The sequence below is a fragment of the Caretta caretta genome, chromosome 25 (genome assembly GCF_965140235.1).
Source record: "Caretta caretta isolate rCarCar2 chromosome 25, rCarCar1.hap1, whole genome shotgun sequence".
Taxonomy (NCBI): domain Eukaryota; kingdom Metazoa; phylum Chordata; order Testudines; family Cheloniidae; genus Caretta; species Caretta caretta.
The window spans coordinates 11,276,144-11,297,773 of record NC_134230.1 but is presented as its reverse complement, the minus strand read 5'-3'; the positions used below and the strand labels follow the sequence as shown (position 1 = coordinate 11,297,773).

At 49.6% G+C, this 21,630-nt stretch overlaps 1 protein-coding gene across 1 annotated transcript in view; it reads left to right on the top strand.

Annotated features, from left to right (window-relative positions):
• Positions 1–894: 894 nt before the first annotated feature.
• Positions 895–21,630, top strand: part of LOC125627272 (4-galactosyl-N-acetylglucosaminide 3-alpha-L-fucosyltransferase FUT6-like) — a 50,216-nt gene continuing 29,480 nt past the window's right edge. The window contains exons 1-2 of the mRNA XM_048831199.2: positions 895–1,095; positions 3,336–3,510. Of these exons, the coding sequence (XP_048687156.1) occupies positions 3,479–3,510 (32 nt within the window). The 5' untranslated portion in view covers positions 895–1,095; positions 3,336–3,478. The remainder of the gene's footprint in view (positions 1,096–3,335; positions 3,511–21,630) is intronic.

The following is a 21,630-nucleotide window of genomic DNA, read 5'->3' as shown; positions in this document are numbered from 1 at the left end:
TCCTGTTGGTTCATGAGTGGCTGGCAAAGCATTCGTGTAACTCAGTTGAGTGTGTCCCAGCCTGCGGATGTCTGTGTAAGTGCAGCACCTCTCAGAGGTTTGTAGCTTGCAAACAGCATCACAGAATGAGAGGGATACTCCAGGTTGGTGGGATGGAGGGCTCTGTGGTCCCACAGTCCAGGCTGCATTCCTAGAACCCCGCCACACCTTCATAAATCTGAAAAACCCACATGTAACCAGAGCAGGGGTAGGAAGAGGTGGGGGCAGAAAGAGGCAGGGTGGGGGTGGGACCTTGGGGGAAGGGGTGGAGTTGGGGCAGGGCCTGGAGCAGAGCGGGAGTCGAGCACCCCCCCAGCACATTAGAAAGTTGGCGCGTCTGGTGAGATCCCTTTCCCCGTCTCCCAGTAATAACTCTTCCAGCACCGAAAAGGATCAGCACCAGGAAAGGCTCAACTGTCTCTTGGGATAGCCACAGTGAATCAAAGAGGGATTATTTTCCATTGAGGCTGCTGGGCACAGACATTTGATAGCTGCTTTCAACTACCTGAAAGGGGGGTTCCAAAGAGGATGGATCTAGACTGTTCTCAGGGGTAGCAGGTGACAGAACGAGGAGTAATGGTCTCAAGTTGCAGTGGGGGAGGTTTAGGTTGGATATTAGGAAAAACTTTTTCCCTAGGAGGGTGGTGAAGCACTGGAATGGGTTACCTAGGGAGGTGGTGGAATCTCCTTCCTTAGAAGTTTTTAAGGTCAGACTTGACAAAGCCCTGGCTGGGATGATTTAGTTGGGGATTGGTCCTGCTTTGAGCAGGGGGTTAGACTAGATGACCTCCTGAGGTCCCTTCCAACCCTGATATTCTATGATTCTATGAAACCTTCTGGTTGACTCCAGGTCTCTAGCTCCCAGCTGCTGCTGCCTGTGTCTCCCTAAATCCTAGTCTGGCTTCAGCAGTCATGGAAGGGACTGGTGCCTGCCCTGAATTGTCAAAACTGTGAGTTGCATCGCATGTAAGGCAGGAAAAAAGCCAGCCAGCCAACCAACCAAAATCCAGAGTGGATCTGAAGATAAGGGGCAAAGAAAGCTGGGGGAAACGAAAGGTAAGTTAATTTTTTGTTGGATAAGCATTAACAAATGTCTGTTTCCTTTGAGTGGTCTCTAAAAAGGACGTCTGGGGTAAATTACGTCTGGGGAGACCATCCTCACAGTGTGAAAGGAGCAGGTAATGTTTGAATGTTCTTGCTTTACTGATGTATCTGTTTAGACTTTTTTGAGCAATTGCCTAGATCAAGTTCCCAAAGACTAAACTTACACGAGAGCTCATGTTAGCTTAGGGGATCAAAGAAACAAAAAACCAAACAAACAAAAAGGCCATTTTGATCTATTGGCATGGGCAGGAAAGTCTGTTCAAGGCCTGTGGAGGTCATGGGCATGGAAGTGCTATGATTCAAGGAAATGAAACCCGGAAGGATTTTGCTGTCTGAGGACTGTATAGGACTGACTGGAATGGGGAATGGGGAACTCCCAGAGCTCTGGCAGACCTTTTGGTGAGTATTTTATGGGAGGAACTGAACAATGAATTCAGCAAAAAGGCTGATTCTTCGAAAGAGTTGCTCTGTTTCTTAAGACTGCTTTGAAGCAAGGACCAGGATGTATTTTAACCAGCTGGAGAGCCATGCCCTCGGCTGATGTCACTTGGCACAATTCTTTTGCAGTCAGGGACGTTCACAGGTGCTCACTTGGCACGCCCCAATTTGCTGTCGGGGCGTTCACAGCTGAGGATCTGGCCCCTAAACAATAAATAATTAAAAAAGGGTAAAATGATATCTCCTACCGCAGAGCTCTCTGTCCATTTCACAAAGTAACCAAATGCTCTTCAGTGGCCAAAAAAGATAGGAGAAACATCCTAAAGAATGCACCATGCAAACTTCACATTGCAAGCAATGAAAGGATGGTTTTATTTATAGAATCATAGGACTGGAAGGGACATCGAGAGGTCTTCTAGTCCAGTCTCCTACACTCCTGGCAGGACTAAGTATTATCTAGACTATCCCTGACAGGTGTTTGTCTAACCTGCTCTTAAAAATCCTCAGTGATGGAGATTCCACAACCTCCCTAGGCAATTTATTCCAGTGCTTAACCACCCTGACTGTTAGGAAGTTTTTCCTAATGTCCAGCCTCAACCTCCCTGGCTGCAATTTAAGCCCATTGCTTCTTGTCCTAACCTCAGAGGTTAAGAAGAACAATTTTTTCTCCCTCCTCCTTGTAACAACCTTTTATGTACTTGAAAATTGTTATCATGTCCCCTCTCAGTCTTCTCTTTTCCAGACTAAACAAACCCAGTTTTTTCAAGCTTCCCTCACAGCTCATGTTTTCTAGACCTTTCATCATTTTTGTTGCTCCTCTCTGGACTTTCTCCAGTTTGTCCACATCTTTCCTGAAATGTGGCGCCCAGAACTGGACACAACACTCCAGCTGAGGCCTAATCAGAGGGGATTAGAGTGGAAGAATTACTTCTCGCGTCTTGCTGACAACACTCCTGCTAATACATCCCAGAATGAGATTTGCTTTTTTAATTAGAAATTTTCAGAGAAAACCGAAGAGCCCCTGGATCTGATGCTGATAAAAGTTATACAAGTTTTACACTAATGTAACTCCAGTGGGGCCAATTCGCCATCGTCCTGCACCTTGCACAATTATTCACAACAGGGTAAAATGTATTCTGCTTTGGTAGCCTTTCACACGCACTTTGCGTGGGTGAAAATGACTACACAAGGTGCAGGACAATGAGCAATGGGGCCCAGAGGAATCACGTTAGTGTTGAACTCCTGTAACTTTGATTGAAATCAGCTGATTTAGAGCCTGACTTTGCTCCCGCTGTGGACATTGGCAAAACTCCCTTAGACTTCAGTGCTGCAGGACTAGCCCCTTTCACTGGTGCCAATTAGATTCGAATCCGGCCCCTGTCTGGGTAGAGAATTCATGTAAAAACCCCACACATACAAAGCATAGCTAGACCTGGTTTTGATTGACTGCAGTTGACAATCTGAAACTCCGTTTTAACCTTAGAAGTGGTTTTATGCTTTCAGACCTGGATGTCTGTGTTATTCAAATATCTCAGACGTCTCCATAGATGATCCTCTGGCACTGACGTAGGTATGCTGCCAGTAGCTACCCAGAGCAGACCCAGTGGCTATAAATTATGGATACTTATTCAAGGCAAGACACTGCTTTTCCGCTGCAAGTTTCTTTGAGTTTGTTCTGTCTCGGTTGGCGGTGACCTGCATTTTCCAGCATTAGCAAGATTTTTTATTTTATTTAATTTTATTTTATTTTGCAGAGATTAATATGCGGCTGGATAAGTCTTTGCGAAATTCCCTGAGTGGGGTCTATCCAGGACTAGCCCTGGCTGAAACACTTCTGGACGAAATGGAAACTCGAAACCGCTTCTGCTGAACATTAACCAAGGGAGCAGGCGCTGGAATGAAGAGATCTCAGAACCCTGCAACTTTCACGTAAGTGCCTAAACGAAAGGGCGAGGTTCTGAAAGAGGCCAGCTCCTAGCATCTCCCAGCTGGGCTCTTTGGAAGATCCGGTCCTAAGAGTTGATGGGGCTGATTCCCATTCACACTGGAGGGGGCCATTTACACATGCACGGGCTACCCCTGCCGAGTGAGCTTGAATCCAGCTAGCTCGGGTAACACTAGCAGAGAAGACCATGCAGCATGGGGTTTCGGGGCAAGCCGTAAGAGCCTGATAAGGCTCTGGTTATGTCTTTTTCTCGCTAGCCCTGCTGCCCTATCTTTACTGCTTGTGTTACCCAGCTACTTGGATTCAGCCTAGCTCAAGGAAGCTGGCTTGTGCATGGCTTTTCCTATGTAGGCAGATCCTCTGGCTCTTTTCCACTGCTCTGGCAATATAAAGAGACCTTAAAACGAGTGTATGTAATTTATGGCCAGGGCAGTGTAAAGGGGCCTCAGTGTAAGTGAGAGCCAGGCCTTTCGCTATGAATCACAGCCTGACATTTGGGTGGGGTGTCAGTGAGCATCTAGTACAATAATACCTACATTCAGATGCACAAAAGCCCAGAGCCACAAGGTGTTTCCCTAGTAGTGTTCCTCCAAGGTCGTGGAATAGAGCAGTGTGACTTGTGTGTGTAGGGTTTGCATGTGTGAGTTGGGGGAGAAGATAGCATTGCTCCTGGGGGACGACTGTAGCAAACAGGTGTCTTGATCTGAACACCACAACTCTTGGGCTCCGCCTGATCTCTTCCAGCAAGGAGTTCCGCGGGCACAGACAGTCCTATCACCAGTCCCCTGACCATGGATCTACCCAGCTACATTGTCTGTGGGCTGCTGTCATAATTAGAGCTGATAAAGGAATGGTTTTCCTACCTGGCCCTAGGCAGGATTGAAACCCAGCCCACACAAGAGAAGGGTTACATTGCAAAGAAGCGAGGGACAAGTCTGTAATCCTAACCCCAGCAACATTAGGGTTGTTCTTAGTCACACATTGCTACTGGTAGCTGGAGGAGTGGGAACGAAGTACCAGTAAAGCTGGGAAACCAAACTCAGTTCTCTGTTAGTCAGACCCTCCCCTATGAAATCACAGGCTTGGATTTTCAATGGAACTTCAGGGGGTGGGACTCCCAACTCCTAGTGAATTCCAACAAGAGCTATGCATCTAAATCCCTTTGGCCTCTTTGCAGATCCTAGCCAAGAGTAACAGTGAACAGAGCCTGGCCCCGGATTTGCTAGGAGAGGAATTCCAGTGGAATCGCCACATGGCAATGTCTGAGGCCAGTTCAGCTTCCCGCCCCCCCACTTCTGACCTTCCTTTAGTCCAGAAATGGGGAATTTCTGCAGTAATAAGGATACTTCAGACTTGTGGGCGGAAGGGACCCTGTTTTCAAACTCACAAACTGGTCGCATTTTTCAGGGTTGTGACGTAATCCTATGAAAGTACACTTTAAAAACCCCCCACGTGTTGGAGTAGCTACTGCTAGCTTCGGACTCAAGGGCAACGTGGATGTATTTCTGCGAGGGGAGGGTTTTTTCCCAGGAATGGAGGGGTTGTCTACATGGGGAAGTTAAAGCAATATAAACTAGCTCAGAATAACTGCCTCTACGGACACACTTAATCCAAAGTCAGAGTGCCTTTTTCCAGTTAATCCACTTCCAAATTGGATCGAGCTAAATCAGAACAAGGAATGAGTGTCCACATGGGGGTGCTGTTCCACAATAGCTATTCTGCTCAATTTCCCCATGTAGACAAGCCCTTGATGGTCTGTGTGATTTTTATCAGGAAACAGGGAGCAGGTGTCATTAACGTTCACTCTGAGCAAACGAATGGCACCGATCATTTCTGTGCTCATTCGGCATGTTGCTTCTCCCAAACCCAGGCCGGACGCTGGCTCCGCCGGGCTCTTTCTCCCTAGCAAGCATAGAGTGTGTTCTCCTCGGTGCAGCCATCGCCCTGGAGTGCACGTTTTGTGATTATTTAAAAAAGCCAAACTCAGGCATTGTGGCTGGGGAAATGAAAAACCAGGACAGTCTGGCTGCTGCAGAGGGAGATCCTGGGACACAGGAACCTCATATGAAATACGGGGCTTGTCCCCGGAAAACAGGGATATCCTTGAAGGAGAGGGCCTCCCACTGCATTTTGGGAGTGCTTGGATTTCAGGCACTCGCTCTGGGCCGCTCCATGCAGGTTGGGAGCCCGTCTGGATTCTGAACACACAGAGCGGGTCTAGATCCTGGCTCAAGGGAGGGAAGAGGGGATGCATTGAGAGCACTATTATCCCCTATTTCCAGGCCCTGCCTCCAGCTCCTACCCAGGCCTTAACTTCAGAGACAACTCTCCCAGCTCCACCCTCTGCCCTGCCTCTATCAAAGGCCACTGATGCTGCTAAGGGCAGCTCACAGTACATCTTGCCACAGCACGTCTCACTTGTGCCTTCTGCTCCAGCCAAAGGAGTCAGGGATGAGCCAGGGACCTGCAGATGAGCAGGCCCCGGGAGCTGCCTTTTGCAAGAGGAGACACCACCAGTGACTCCCGTTCTCACGGGGAAGGAACCCGTTTGTTTTGTCCCGGGCAGTTCTTCCGTCTTCCTCTCTCCTCCACTGCAGCCTGCCTTCGTTTCCTGGCGCTAGATCCCAGAGCCCCTGTGAGCCATGAGCATGGGCCGGCCTGTACCTCTGCCGCTCCATGAGCAGAACAAGGACCAAATCGCGGTCCAGAGAGTCACTTCCCCCTTGCTCCATAGGGGTGTGTGTGGGGAGGATGCTATGCCCGTCCTCTACCTGGTGAAGCTACCTTCCCCCTCTGAGCAATGCCAGCTGTTCTGTTCAGGTGAGTGAGCAGTGGGCTCCCATGTGCACAGCCCACCAATGCAGGTAGCCCGTGCAGGAGAGCAGGGGGGAGTCATGCCTCATTAGTCTCCTGTAGGTGGGTGTAAGGTGGCTCGCGCCTGAGCCCTTGCAGGCTGAGCGGATTGCACCCTGCAGTCTGCCGTGATGCCGTGCGATACTAGCCACGCTGCCTTTCTCTGCCAGGTGTGGATGATGATTTGTAGCTGCTGTAGAAGCTTGATCTAGCTACAGTCTTTCCCGTTGGACTGGATAGGGAGACACTAGGAGAATGAGCGCCGTGAAAGAACCTATGTAGCACAGACTAGAGTTCCCGCAGAGGAGAACCAGCAGAAGGAATGAGGGTTTCCCCACCCGATGGAGCAGTTTGTTTTCCTTTCGTTGTGTGTGGTGTCTGCAAGGAGTGTGGAGAGCCACAAGGCAGATGGCAGAGAAAAGAAACGTCTCCTGGCAGCATGGAAAGGAAGAGACAGCTCATGCCTTCAGAATGTGCGGACAGACAAAGGAACGTAAACACCCCCCGAGTGCCTTACTGCTGCTCTGTGTAAACAGGGGGCCTGTCTAAATCAGGAGTTTGCTGGCGCGGGGGATGAGTCACCAGAAGGATGTCGCGGAGTCTGGAGGACAAAAGTCCCAGGGGTTGGGCACGGGCCATGTGGCTGCCATGTTAGGCCTGAATTTGCAGGATCTTCACTAGATGCTGTCAAGGTTTCTTCCCCACTCTGAACTCTAGGGTACAGATGTGGGGACCCGCATGAAAGACCCCCTAAGCTTACTTTTACCAGCTTAGGTTAAAAACTTCCCCAAGGTATAAACTTTGCCTTGTCCTTGAACAGTATACTGCCACCACCAAGCGTTTTAAACAAAGAACAGGGAAAGAGACTACTTGGAGATGTCTTTCCCCAAATATCTCACCAAGCCCTACACACCCCCTTTCCTGGAGAAGGCTTGATAATAATCCTCAGCAATTTGTACAGGTGAACACAGACCCAAACCCTTGGATCTTAAGAACAATGAAAAATCAATCAGGTTCTTAAAAGAAGAATTTTAATTAAAGAAAAGGTAAAAGAATCACCTCTGTAAAATCAGGATGGAAAATACTTTACAGGGTATTCAGATTCAAAACACAGAGGATCCCCCTCTGGGCAAAACCTTAAAGTTACAGAAAACAGGAATAAACCTCCCTCTTAACACAGGGAAAATTCACATAAAACAAAAGATAAACTAATCTGCCTTGCCTGGCTTACCTATACCGGTTGCAATATTGGAGACTTGGATTGGGATGGGTTGCAGAAGATGGATTTCTGTCTGGCCTCTCTCAGTCCCAAGAGAGAACAACCACATAAACAAAGAGCACAAACAAAAGCCTTCCCCCACCCCAAGATTTGAAAGTATCTTGTCCCCTTATTGGTCCTTTGGGTCAGGTGCCAGACGGGTTAGCTGAGCTTCTTAACCCTTTACAGGTAACAGGATGTTGCCTCTGGCCAGGAGGGATTTTATAGCACTGTATACAGAAAGGTGATTACCCTTCCCTTTATATTTATGACAGATGCATTAACTAAAAAGGTCTTATGGACTGTCGGGCATCCGAAACCATGCTGGTTCTTAGTTAACCCCTCCACTGCCTATTCACCCTCCACACCTTCATTTGAATTTGTTGGCACTATACCCCTGCATCGCCCTGGTGTCAATTGACTGCACAACGGGCAGGGCCATGGAGAACCTGGACCCTTATCCAGTTACTTATAGTGGAAGCCCAATGGGGCAGGGAGCATCTTTCTTTCTGTGTTTGTAAGCACCTAGCACAAGGGAGTCCTATTGGAACATCCCAAGCAAGGGGCAAGTCCAGTGAAGAAGTTTGGACAGGCCAGGGTCAGATTGCTGCTAAGCTGACTGGCATCGGTGTTGCCTTGCTGACCTGTCCTTATGTAAACATATTCAGTGATATGTCCAGCTGCTTACCAAGGAGTTGTTCGCCTCACACCAGCCCTGAGGGCGTTAATGGGGGTTGGAAGAGGCCACTTAACCTTATGTGGGGCACCTGGAGCGGAGCCAGGTTTTGGGGAGGCCTAATTGCAGATGAAGCCCTGCAGGGGGAGGAGGTGGGCTAGGAGTCGAAAGTCAGGAAGTGAGACCAGGAAGAGGCTGCAGGGAAGGGGACTGCACTCTCTAGAGGGAAAGGGAGTTGGTCAGGGACAAAGAGGGAGTCGAGGAGCAGAGTAAGCCCTGGACTCCTGCCCTGGATTAGGGAGTCTGGCAAGAGGCCAAGGGGGTGAAGTAGCCATGGGTAGCAGAGGACAGACCAGGAGATAGGGAGATGGAGTGGGAAGGAGTCCAGGGAACCAGCAAGAGGGACTGAGCAGATTTAGATTGCTAGTCACAGGGTCCCTGGGCTAGAACCCAGAGTCGTGGGCAGCCCAGGTTCCCCCACTGCTCACTGGGAAGTGGCACGGACCTAGAGGTGGAACAGAATACGGTCTGAGGCAGCACCCAGAAGGGGGGCTGTATAGTGACCTGGTCAGAGGGCTGAGTCATGAAAAGAGGAGAGGAACCACAGTGCAAGCTGCCAGTGACAGGAGGTGCCCTATGGGGCGAAAGCTAATTCCCAGGCCTTGACACAAGGAGGCACACCTGGGGTGAGTGAAGCCCTTTACACTGCTGTGTAGGATAACGGGGACTTTTTGACCACAGAATGTATCCAAGTTGGAGGAGGTTACACAGGTAAGAGGAAGTTATCAGTACAACTGATGCACTGAATGTACTGCCAGAGGGCAAGCAAGGAAAAGCAAGCAAGTCCCTACACTGAGTAAGTGGTACCTGGCCTGGTCAGCATGCGTGATCTGTCCGTGAGCAATGGAAATAACCCAACCGGAAAACTCATGCAACACAAACACAGTGTGGACAGCAGTATTTATGTAAACGGATGCTTGCACCTGTGTATTGTATTGTTATATAAGACACAACGCTTAATGCTGATTGGATGGTTATACATCATGGATGTATATATATATGTTGGACCATTGCAGTAGCAATCCATCATGACCGGCCTACACACGAGAAGGTAAGTGAGCCTTATCTTTTTCTATCTATCTGTCATTCACTGTTGTAATAAGAACAGGAGTAGTTGTGGCACCTTAGTAGTCCCCAGGTCTGATTTTGGTTCAAATAAAGGGTTGAATTAATAACCCTGAGTGTTTCTACCCCTAGCATGTGACACCTCACTCAACAGTCATGGTCTATGATTGAGGGTGCCTACACTTTACTGCATTATAAAGAAACAATACTAAAATGAATTAAATTGTCCATAGCGAGATGGCTGGATTAAATAGAAGATACAGGCAAGGCCAATCCTGGGTTAATTAAGATGCCCATGTGAGCAATTGAATCTGTACAGTCTATGGGGAACACTGTGCCACAGCCCCCATTGGGCTTTGGCCAGGAGATCCATAAAAGAGCTTTAGCTTTTGTGACGGGGCAAGGCCAGATGGCGATAGTAAAGTAATGGGAGACAGATATATTAGTCACAGGCTAAACAAATCCCTGTTACCAGAATAAGCAAATGGCAGCTGCTCCAGGTCAATTAAGACACCTGGGGCCAATTAAGATCTTTCCAGAATTCAGGGAGGGTAGCTAGCTTGATTGGGACACCTGAAGCCAATCAGGGGCTGGCTGAAACTAGTAAAAGGCCTCCCAGTCAGTCAGGTGGGCGTGCGTATCAGGAGCTATAGGAGGAAGTTGCGCTGTTGGAGAGACTGAGCAGTACACACCATATCAGGCACAAGGAAGGAGGCCCTGAGGTAAGGGTGAAGTGGAGCTTGAGGAAGTGGGGGCTGCTGTGGGGAAGTAGCCCAGGGAATTGTACGTGTCATGTTTCTAAAAAGTCAGCTACCATAGCTGATACTATTAGGGTCCCTGGGCTGGAGTCTGGAGTAGAGGGCGGGCCCGGGCTCCCCCTTTTGTCCCCTGATGAATCACTGAGACTGGGAGACAACAGAGACTGTGCAAGGGAGGGTGGCTTCTTCCCACCTCCCTCGCTAGCTTATGATGAAAATGGTTCAGTAGGCTGTGACCCTTGCCTCTAGAGAGAGAAGGGCTACGTGGAGGATCACAGTGAGCCTCTGAGGCTAGCGAAATCCACCAGGAAACGTGGGACCCAGGGAGACAAGGACAGAGCTTTGTCACACTTTATGAACACAAGACGGGCAAATCCCTCCAGAAGAGGGCCAGTCTTGTAGGCAAGGCGCTGGCAATTTTGCCGTTGACCTCAAAGGGAGTTGCAAGTGCTAACAAATGCTCCAGATCAGGCCCTTCTATCCTCCTCCTGTTCTCTACGGGATTCCTCCCAGGAGCAAGAGACCTGTAGGCAGTTCCATGGAGCCTTCCTAAGGATGAACCCAATCTAGTCTCTCTAAGGTTTTTCTAATGTGCCTTTCACTGTAGTAGCTATGTCACAGGAGAAGGAAACCTCCTGTCATTTAGACCAGGATCCTCACTGATCTGCTGTTAGCTAATATCCCAAGAAAGCTTTAATCAGAAGCCAAAAGTTCCACACTGTCGCTGTTCCTCTAGAGTGCAAATACCCATGATGGGTATTTATGGGCTTTTGAAAGGTGCCCACAGTAACTTCCTTATGAGACAAGCTCAAGCAGCCGGGCAATTTCCCCTTGTGGCTCAGCCAGGGGAACTGCTACCTATAAGCATTAGGTTGGAGAGCTGCCGCCTTTTGGGTAAGAACATATGAATGGCCATCCTGGGTCAGACCAAAAGTCCATCTAGCCCAGTATCTTGTCTTCCAACAGTGGTCAATGCAAGGTGCTTCAGAGGGCATGAACAGAACAGGTCATCATCAGGTGATCCATCCCCTGTAAATATCATGACACCAGTGTGCCATCCGGCATTGGGGAGCTCTTGGGGTCACAGTGAGCATTTTTATAGTGCACCATCTTGGCCTACACAGCACATCGGGGCGTATGCAATAACGGTTTTATTAAATATGACAGGATCCCCAAGAACTTATGTTAAAGTCAGGAATGGAGACAGCCCAAGACACAGCTGAGCAATGAAACCAAAGCATGCCCCATAAAAGCTGTAACACTGACTGGGAAAAACAAACCCTGAACTGTGCATGAATTCTGGCTGCCATGTGGAAGGCTAAATGTTTCTTCGGTGAACCCAGGACATCCGCCAGTGAGGATTCAAAGGCAATTTGGATTAATGAAGGAGGAAAACATCCTAAGCATATCATTTCTGGCTTGGTTGGAAGCCAAGCGGGGATAAACCAGAGAGATCACAAATGGTTATTTCAGATGTCAAGCACCACATGCATGCACACACACCATGGGAACTGTAAGTCACAGGGCAGACCCATAGCAGAGAATGAGAAGAGGGGATCTGGCCTGGGGCATGTGATTTCCACCGAAACGCATTCAGCATTCTTCACGTTCCAGGGTAAACATCCGTTTGGAAAAGGCCAGGCATGAGCCAGGAGGAATCTGGGGTCCAGCCACAACAGAACAATCAGGAGGGCTTGTCCTTTCAGCTGTTTAGGGTCTAGCGGGGTGGATTTTTTTGTTGGAGTGGGCACAGATGGAGGGACAGGAACGCTGTATAATTGAATCATCCGTGATGACCTTTCATCGGCCACTGGAGATTAGCAGCTCCCAGAAAGGAGGATTCAGTTAGGGGAAGAGGCCCGCTCCAAAATGCCAATGGGAGGATAACAGCTGGTACTGGAAATTCTGCTGAATTCAGGCTCAGTGAAAAAAATCCCTGGTGCCTTTCCATCCAGTGGCTGTCTGGCCCATTCCGAACCTTGGTGCCGTCCAGACAGTTGATGGGAAACACTTTACTCCTGGCTCTTTTGATTTCGAAAGGGTATGTTCTCCAGAAGAGACATTTTCTTCCTCTATCTTGTCTTTGCTGTTTTTTCTGCAAGCCTCTTGACTTGCCGATGCACTTACCAGCGACTTGAATGCAGGCTGGCAGCTCTGCCTGCCTGGAGCGTGGCTCCCCTCCAACAATTGTAATGGCTAAATCCCGCGTTTTACGACTGTTGGGACAGATCTGGCCTTGGTAGGGGTCATGGTGATGAAATTCTTCACCCTCCAGGATGTCTCGTCAGGCTCCAACGTAAATAGAATTGTAACAGTCCTTAAATACCTGGCGGGGCTGACAGCCCAGCCCAGCTGCAGGGACTTCCTTGCTTGGCTCCAGCTTGAACAGCAAGAAGTAGCGCTGGAAAGAGACATCAAAACACTGAGGGCATTGTTGATTTTAATGTGGAGCTCTGCTTGCAAACAGAGGGCAAGGCTTGACCTTAGAACCTACACAACATGGAATGGCCCAACTAGCTTGTCACTCCCTTGTCCTGGAAGTAACCCCTCTATCTTGCTGTATATGTACCTAAAAGTAGGGCATGTAGCTGCTCTATTCCCATTGGCAATGAGGGAACTTCCTTCCCACACAGCCCGGTCAGTACTTACTCCAGCGTGTTCAGGTATTGAAGGGTACTAGAGCAGTACACGTTAGTGTCAAGTCCAGCTGGTGGGAATGTCTTGCAGCGCGACTCATTGCTCATCGTTGGTGTTCACCCTGCAAGGCAGCAAGTCTGGCATGGGGCAGCAGGGACTGATAACGTCTCTTGCCCAGGGAGGTTAGCTGGACACTGCAATTCACAACCAAGCATTTCCCAGGGAGAGAACGGGGCCTACCGAGCTGCTGCGAAAGAAAGCTGAGCTGAGCTGAGAATGATTTACAAACATGGGGCCTAGGAGAGGAAATTCTCTATAAAACTGCTGGAACCGACAGCCCCCTCACCAGCTCATCTGGTTTCCAATTTCACCAGCCGAGAACCAGCCTTTGATCAGAGATCAAAAGTATTTATTGCTCTGGCAAAGGGATCCCTGAGCATGGTCCTCTCAGGGAACCTGGCAGATACAGGAGGGGCCCTTTAATTCTTTAACAAGCCCAAGTGAAACTGACCCATGGGGCTGGATTGTCCCCTACACAGGAATTGCCTGTGCCGGGGGGCTGGGAGCTCCATGAGACTCTCTCTCATGCTCTTTCCCTGACATCATTCCATGCCGGCAGAAGTCTGTTCCCTGCATACACACGGAGGGGTGAGCCTCCAAATCAGTCGATCCCTCTAAATCCATATGGCTCCCAGGGGATCCACCAAGACCAGAGACATCGTGTGCACTCTGAGCTTCCTGGAGCCTCCCCATACCTGTTATCAGCTGCCACCAGCTGGCTCTGAGAAGCACCTCAGTGGGTCAGGTTCACCTTTCCGCTGTAAGACATTCATAGATTCATAGATTCATAGAATATCAGAGTTGGAAGGGACCTCGGCTTCCACCAAGGTTCACGATTCCTCCCTGTAGAGATGCAGCCGCAGGGCTCCTTGAGTGCTTGTAATAGGCAACCTGGGTATTCGGAGAGGAATTCTGGATCTATTCCCCACCAGACCCATCTTCTCCACCCAGGCAAATGTAACCCACACCTCTCCTGGGTGTGGTGTTCTTCCCCCCCTAGTGGCACTGAGACCTCTTAGAGATTGAGTCTGCTACAGCCTTAGCTAAGGGCCACGGGGCTTTTAGCTCATGTAGTAGAGACTCATGCATTTACTCCAGAGGTCCCAGGTTCGATCCCACCTGACAATGACCCGAGGTCTGTCGGTGTTACACAAACATCCTCCATGGGGTTCCTCCCATGACCCGCTCGTACACGATAACTCAATGTAAAGCACTCACCAACCAAACAAGTCTCTTCAGAAGAACAGACTAATGCCCAGTGGGACTTGTTTTATGCCCCGGAACCGCCTGTCATTTCTTTGGGGCCCAGCTGCTCTTTATTTTTATTCTGAGCAAAAGCAGCTGCTGCATCGTCCCTCTGACAGAACCCATAAAGCGGCGACGAAGGCATCGGCAAATGCCAAACGGCCGTCTAAAATATCAAAAGAATGGCTGCACGAGTGAGGAAGAATTTCTTCCCTAGAAATCCTCTGGCGTTACGGAGAAAGGAGGAACAGCAGAACACCAGCTGGCCCATAGAGGGCTACCCTGATTAACCTTAGCGAGAGATGGCTCACTCTTCCCCATATCAGAACGCCCATTCGTGCTGCCTGGTACCCACCCATTTCATTCTCCAGCAGGCTCCCCGGCTGGCACTGGAACTGATAGACCCTGCTCGCTTCTGGTCATGCGCACGTGAGCTAGGCAGTCTGCAGTGCTTTCCTGGGGCAGTGCGGTCACGGCAGTGTTAAGGGCTTCTCATTGTGGGGAATGAGTGCAGAGAAGGCTGGGCCAGTCCTGTGGGAACCTCAGTGGAAGACGAGAAAGCTGTGGGCTTTTCCAGTTGGTTTTCGGGTATGGAGGGTCTATTTGTGCTTGAGGGATGAAAATAGCCTGGCCCCTTTGAAGTCAAGGGATGCTTTGCCATTGACTTCAAAGGGGTCAGGATTTCAAGCAAGATGGTGCAACCAGCATCTCATGAAATGGTCCATGCCCTTCTCTGCAGTTGACAGAGGCTCTGGGCTCATCACTGACGCCTGGCAACACGAAGAGCAGTGCTCCATCTGGGGTCAGCAAGATGGAGCTTGCATGTGCCTGGGTATCAAACCCGTGGGGTTCTCCTCCTGATTCTAGAGGGGGTGGAGGTGTTGGACTCAGTTTAAATGTCGCCGCCCGGAAAGTTGCCAGTGCAGACTGGAGCTGGGCAAAGCACAAAGCTGTGATTTTTAAAGAGGCCTGAAGGAGGTCGATAGTCACGGGCTTCCCATGGGAGTTGGGCACCTAACTTGCAAATGCTCCTGCTGCTCACTCCAAGCCCTGGGTCAAGGTCGCCTTTTTTCTGCAGGGTTCGTTAGCTTTTGGAAATAGCCATTGGCTTTGGCTGACTCAGCACAATGGTGCCTTCCAAGTCAGTACAAAAGCTAACCCCATGCCTGCTGACAACGCTCTATGGAGAATGGTTGGGATTGCCTCCCCTCTTTCTATACAGTGGCCTGTTGAGCTCCCACGGGGAGTCTCCTGGACTGAGAGAAGAACATGGAGCTGACACCTCAGTTTCTTCTCACGCCCTCTTGCTGTCTTGTTTATTTAGAGTTCAGAGTAACAGCCGTGTTAGTCTGTATTCGCAAAAAGAAAAGGAGTACTTGTGGCACCTTAGAGAGCTGTAGCTCACGAAAGCTCATGCTCAAATAAATTGGTTAGTCTCTAAGGTGCCACAAGTCCTCCTTTTCTTTTTATTTAGAGTGTAAACTCTTTGGGGCAGAGACTGTCTCTTACCTCCTGGCACAACAGGACCCTGATCTTGGCTGACACTGCCAGGTCCTGCTATACAACTGCACTCAGATGATTTTTCTGGCAGAAAGATGGAGGTGAGTGAGCAGGTTGCTAGAAGGTTCTAACTTTTGCGGAAGTTGATTCCAGCCAAACCTTCAGCCCATCTCTGATCCACCCATTTCAAAAGACAATGGCCTTTTCCCCTTCTCCTGAAGAATTTACGGCGATAGGCTCGGGCTGGGAGCTTTCCCATCCAGTGCTGCTGAACATCTGGATTTTAATGTGTAAGAAGGGCTGGAAGGCATGAGGGGAAACACGGGTGGTATGAATCAAAAGCTGGGTCCCATTCAAGAATATATTCACACTTTTGGTGGGGCTGGGGGTGGGCTGAGGGATGGAAATGGGAGAGATGGGCTGAGCTCTTGTTATCACCTGCAAACCCAGTGACCCCGTAGCACAAAACAGAACTGGGCTGCAGAACCAGGGCTGGAAGATCAGGTGTTATCAAATGGGACGGTCCTGATGATGGAGTCTGAAGCAATGATCTCAGGGCTGCTGGGCCACCCTCAGGGGTGATGTCAGTGGGTGACATAGACTGTTTACGGAAGGTCTGAATTTAGCCCTTGGGGTTGCCTGCACATCTAGATTACGTTTTTATGCCAGCCCTACCTGCCAGGGTGCCGCTGGGCTGGTTGGAAGCCACCCCACTTGGCTGGGGAAGAAAGAGAAGCAACAATGAACCTGTCATGATATTTCCATGCAATTCCCCCCTCTTTTCCCCCCCAAGAGGGGTGATTAGCAAGCAAAGCTCCTGGTGAGGGGTCTGGGATCACTCCTTCCCACGCTTCCCAACCCGAGGCAGAGCTCTGCCCATTTGGCAGCCATGCAGGGAGTTTATTCCAGATCAAAATTGCCTCAAGATGTTCTCATCCAATTCAGAAGGCCAGCTCCTGCTCTCTCTTATGCTGGTGTAAATCCACGGGCATCAGTGCATTTAGTCCAGATTTACACCAGCACAGGTGCGAACAGGCTCTGATTCAGAATCAGCTGCCCGGCAGAATCAGGCATAGCTGGAAGGTGTAATGTATCCTGTTAAAGCTGCAGCAGGCGGAAGGGGTGAAGGCGGGCATATCTGGCTCCCGCAGTGCACATCTGGATTGCGAGAAAGGTGTTGCTCATCATTTTCCTTTTTAGGAGCAACAATATCAAGACAAAAATTGAGGGGCCCAATTCTCCGTCACAATTCCGCCCCCGCCCCTCCTTACACTGCTGGAAGAGTAGAAAGGGGCATCAGTGTAAATGCAAATCTAGTTCTAATCTGGGCTCTACCACAGATGCACAGATTGGCCTTGGACCCTTTCTGGCTCAGTTTCCCCAGCTGCCAAATGGGGATAAGAATTCTTATGCCCCTACCTCTCCGAGGTGCCATGGAGATTAATCAGTTAATGTCTATGCGATGTCTGAACGTATGTGTTGTTATTAATTATCACACTAAAGCTGATGGCCCAACTCACAACCCCATTGTGCCAAGGTAATAAAAAAAATCCTAAAAGGTATTACAATCAAAACGGACTAATGATGTCCTTACTTCTACCCATTGTCATTGCCTTTGGCAGGCACCCTTCTATTTTTGTCTGTTTCATGCTCCAAGACTAAGCCCCTTAAAGTCTTGAAAAGTGGCTTCATGAAACTATCTTGTAATAAGACATAACCGCTGCAAGCGGGTTGCTATCAGCCAGTCCATAACCTCTCAAGCTTTTCTCTCCAAGTTTATGGCACAGTTACACCAAGACCCCATTAGATGGCGCTATAACAACGGTTACGCTAATCTCCTCTTTCATTCTGGGGCCTGGGCCTGGCTTCTGAGCTCGCAACCTAGGCCCTGGGGCTTCGGTGGTTTTGGTTTGTAATCATTTCCCCCACCATCTAGCCACCTGTCGCGCCTTTCTCAGCTCCTGGGAGCAGCTGTGAAGGATGGGCCAAAGGTTCTGCCGCCCCTCTAATGAAGGGGTTTGGGTTCGGGTTCTGCCTCCTAACCTGAACCTTGCCGTAAAGGGGTTTGAATCTGGGCTGATGCTAGAGACCCTTTTTTTTTATTTGGATGAAGTGGCCATGAGCAGGTCACCCCTTCACACTGCCAGCGGCCCGGCTGGATGCTCTGAGGCGGGAGCGCCCTATCTCAGGACATGTGGTGGTAGCTGGGGTGGAAGGTCATTGGGTCTTCTCCTGTTATCATCTGTGTGAAGGTGGGGAGTTGCTGAGCTTTGGGGGAATTTGTGGCCACGGAGGAGAAGGTAGAGGTGCCCTAGGAGTGCAAGATGGGATACAAATCCTTGGGGACTCATGTTGTGTTGGACCCAGACCATCAGCTGAAACCTCCTGGGCTTAGTCCTGCAGTGAATGGACCATGCAGGTTCTGGTTCTGGTGGTCCATATGAACCAAACCTGTAAGCCTTGCTCAGGCCTGGTGGGTACAATCACCTACCATGGAATCCTGGAAAGAATTGAGGCCACAATGGAGGGGTAAACTGAGTCCTGACTCAGTGGAAATCCTGAAATCAATGGGAGTTAGGAGCCTACGCACCTTGGTGGATCTGGGCCCAAGAGTCCTCCAGCCCCACGTCAGCCTGTGGCTGTTGAGAGCCCTCAGCAGCTTGCCAGGGCAGGCCTGATCTGTGTCTAGAACTCAGGCCCTGCCGTGACTGAAAGTCAGGGCCATCCTATGGTCGTAGGAGCTCCTGTGAGAAATGGGTCTCGGTCCAGTTCCCATTGTCCACCTCAGAAAAGTCACTGCCATGCTGGGCATTGGCTGGCTCTCTTCTCCAGGGCTTTCACCTTGGCCCTTTTCACCAGCAGACAGAAAGATAGATAGATTAGATGGGCAGGCAGGCTCAGGTATGCATGGTGCTGATAGACCAATAGATAGGTACCTCCCACCTTAACATTGCTTCAGAAGACAGCGACCTTGGTCAGAATCTTTGACTGTAAGTTTCCAGCTCTGCACGACCAATGTCCCATGTCAGGGTTCCCTCCCCACTCTGAACTCTGGGGTACAGATGTGGGGGCACGCATGAAAGACCCCCTAAGCTTATTTCTATCAACTTAGGTTAAAAACTTCCCCAAGGCACAAATCCTTCCCTGTCTTTGGATGAGTACTGCTGCCACCACCAAGTGAGTTAGACAAAGATTCAGGAAAAGGACCATTTGGAGTTCCTGTTTCTCCAAAATATCCCCCCAGGTCCCTTCACTCCCTTTCATGAGGAGGCTTGAGAATAATCTACCAACCAGATAGGTAAACAAGGTGAGCACAGACCAGACCCTTGGGTTTTTAGGACACTAAAAACCAATCAGGTTCTTAAAAAGCAGAACTTTATTATTAAGAAAAAAAAGTAAAAGAAACACCTCTGTAAAATAAGGAGGGAAGGTAATTTTACAGGGTAATAAGATTTAAAACATAGAGGATTCCCCCCTAGGCAAAACTTCAAAGTTACAAAAAAACAGGATAAACCTCCCTCTTACCACCGGGAAAATTCACAAGCTAAAACAAAAGATACTCTAATGCATTTCCTTGCTATTACTTACTATTTCTGTAAATTTAGATGTATCATTCAGTAGGAGCTGGATTACTTGCGTGGTCTCTCTCTTTGTCTCCGGAGAGAACACAAAGAAACACAAAACAAAAACCTTCCCCCACAGATTTGAAAGTATCTTCTCCCCTTATTGGTCAGATACCAACCAGGTTATCTGAGCTTCTTAACCCTTTACAAGTAAAGGAGGGATTTTATGCTACCCTTAGCTGTATGTTTATGACAACCCGTTTCAGTGGCATCTGACAGCTGCTAATACACATGGGACCCATGCGTTTGTCTGGATGGGCCCTGCGCACTGCCATGCACCTGCTGTCTAGGTGCCAGCTCGTTGATGTCTTTGACTAATATGATGCAGCCAATACTGGACATCATTTCTTTGCCGTTAAAAAAATGACAGTATGGTAATGCGTAGAGATCCCAGAGTGCACATTCATTTAGCCAGAGACAGTCTCTGTTCTGAAGGAGTTGCGATTGACTCCAGATAGACAGAGGAGGGGAGGGGAAACAGATACAGAGAGGGGAAGTGACTTGGCTAAGGTCGCTGGCAGTGGTAAAAAAAGAAGTGGGTAAATTAATTTTTGAGGTGTCGCAGGCGTGGCAGGCACTAAGGGTGTAAATGCCAGATTCCCCGTGATTACACTAGTGAAGCTAACCCTGGGGGCTCACACTGATTGTACCTGTAAGCAGAGTCTAAATGAGCTCTCCCCTGACATCTAGTGGTGAGCTGTGGAAAAAGACTTCAGAAGCTGATCTCATTTGCATGGACACACCTACCCTGCCTAGGTGCTCAGCATGATGGGATTGTTTGTCCAAATGATCACTTGTGGATGATGTTGGACCCCCAGTCTCCTTGTTATTGGGGCAGGAGTAATAAAGCTGGTTGTGTGAACTGAGGGTGGCAGAACTGTACCTGGCATACCTCACCCTCAACGTAATGTCACTCGCTAGGCAGGGGACATGGGTTCTAAAGTCTAATGAGTTGAGAGAGTTGGTTGGTCAGTTGTGTTCTGTTTAAAGGTACTAGATGCTCTTTGGTCCTTCCTTTCTCCATGGTATAATAAAAGAGCTAATTTGGATTCAAGTGAGAGTGTTGTTACATCCGGCAGAGCTGATATCTAGAGGTCTAAGTATTAGACTTGCTTTGGGACAGTGTGCCTTAGCAGTGAGGCTTCCCTACTAACAGCTGAAGTTACTGAGAGCTGTGTTAAGTGGGGAGGCCCTGAAGACATCTTAGTGAGTGGTCAGCCAGGCAGCTGGTGGAGAGGTGTACCAAGCCACCAGCAGGGTGGCTGGTGGAGAGGGCCAGAGCGGAGCCCCACAGAGAGGCACGGCAATCGACTGTTGGGGCAATGAACGAGTGCCCGAGCAGTGGAGCATGTAAGGTGCCTCCTTTCCCTCTCCCCCCCTCCACACAGGATAGGAGGTGAACTCTGCGGATGAACCTCTGAACTCTGGGGCTGCGCTGGCCAAGGACAGCAACTGTGAGTGGGGTAAAGAGAAGGGACGGGCACGTTAAAGAGACTTTGGTGTTGCTGGACTTAAGACCCTGAGGGGAAAAGGACACTGCCCAACTTACTTGAGGGTGGGTCTTTTGCTCGTAACCAGTGTAGGGTCGTAGTGTGGGCGTCCGCGTGGGCTGTACAAGCCTGTCAGGGACCCTGGGTATGTACTTGTGTCACACCATACAGCCGCATCTACCCTGCTATGTTTAGCCATGCCCGCATGGGTAAAGCTAACGTGAGTACATCTGCCCAGGCTGCAGTCTCGCCATGGATTGCAGTTTAGCCGTACCCTGGTGGGATTAGCAGCTGGTGAGTTGTGCTAACTTGTGCTGTAGCTGCGTTCCCACTGCATTACTAGCTCAAGTGCCAACCCACTCCTCTGTCGGGCCAGCTAGCTTGAGTTTCAAGCGCCGGTTAACTCAAGCTGGAGATTTCTGTGTATGGACAGGAGTTGAGTTAGGGGCAACACTTGAGATATACCTTGAGCAAACACTGCGGTGAAGACATGCCCTGTGGGTGTGGTTACACGGCACAGTTAACCCTCCTACTGTCCGCACAGAAAACCTCTGGCTCAGATTGGGAGGTGCCTTAAGCCCAGGCTAGCTGACCCAGCTGGTGGGCTGGATTAGATCCTGAGTTCTGCTTTAACGTGGCCATCCACTTTGCAACACCTGTTTGTTGCTAGCCTTCTGATGCCTTTCCACAATTCCCCCTGAAAGGCTGACAAGTGCTCCCTTCATTGATAGAATGTCTCAGCACAAGGAGCCATAGGATATGCCCTGCAGAGGAGTTCAGAAACAGTGAGGACCAGGAACTTGGGTAGGGCTTGGCAATGGGGACACTCACACCCCAGGCTAACTGTGCAGTGTAGACATAGCCCAAGCGATTTTCACA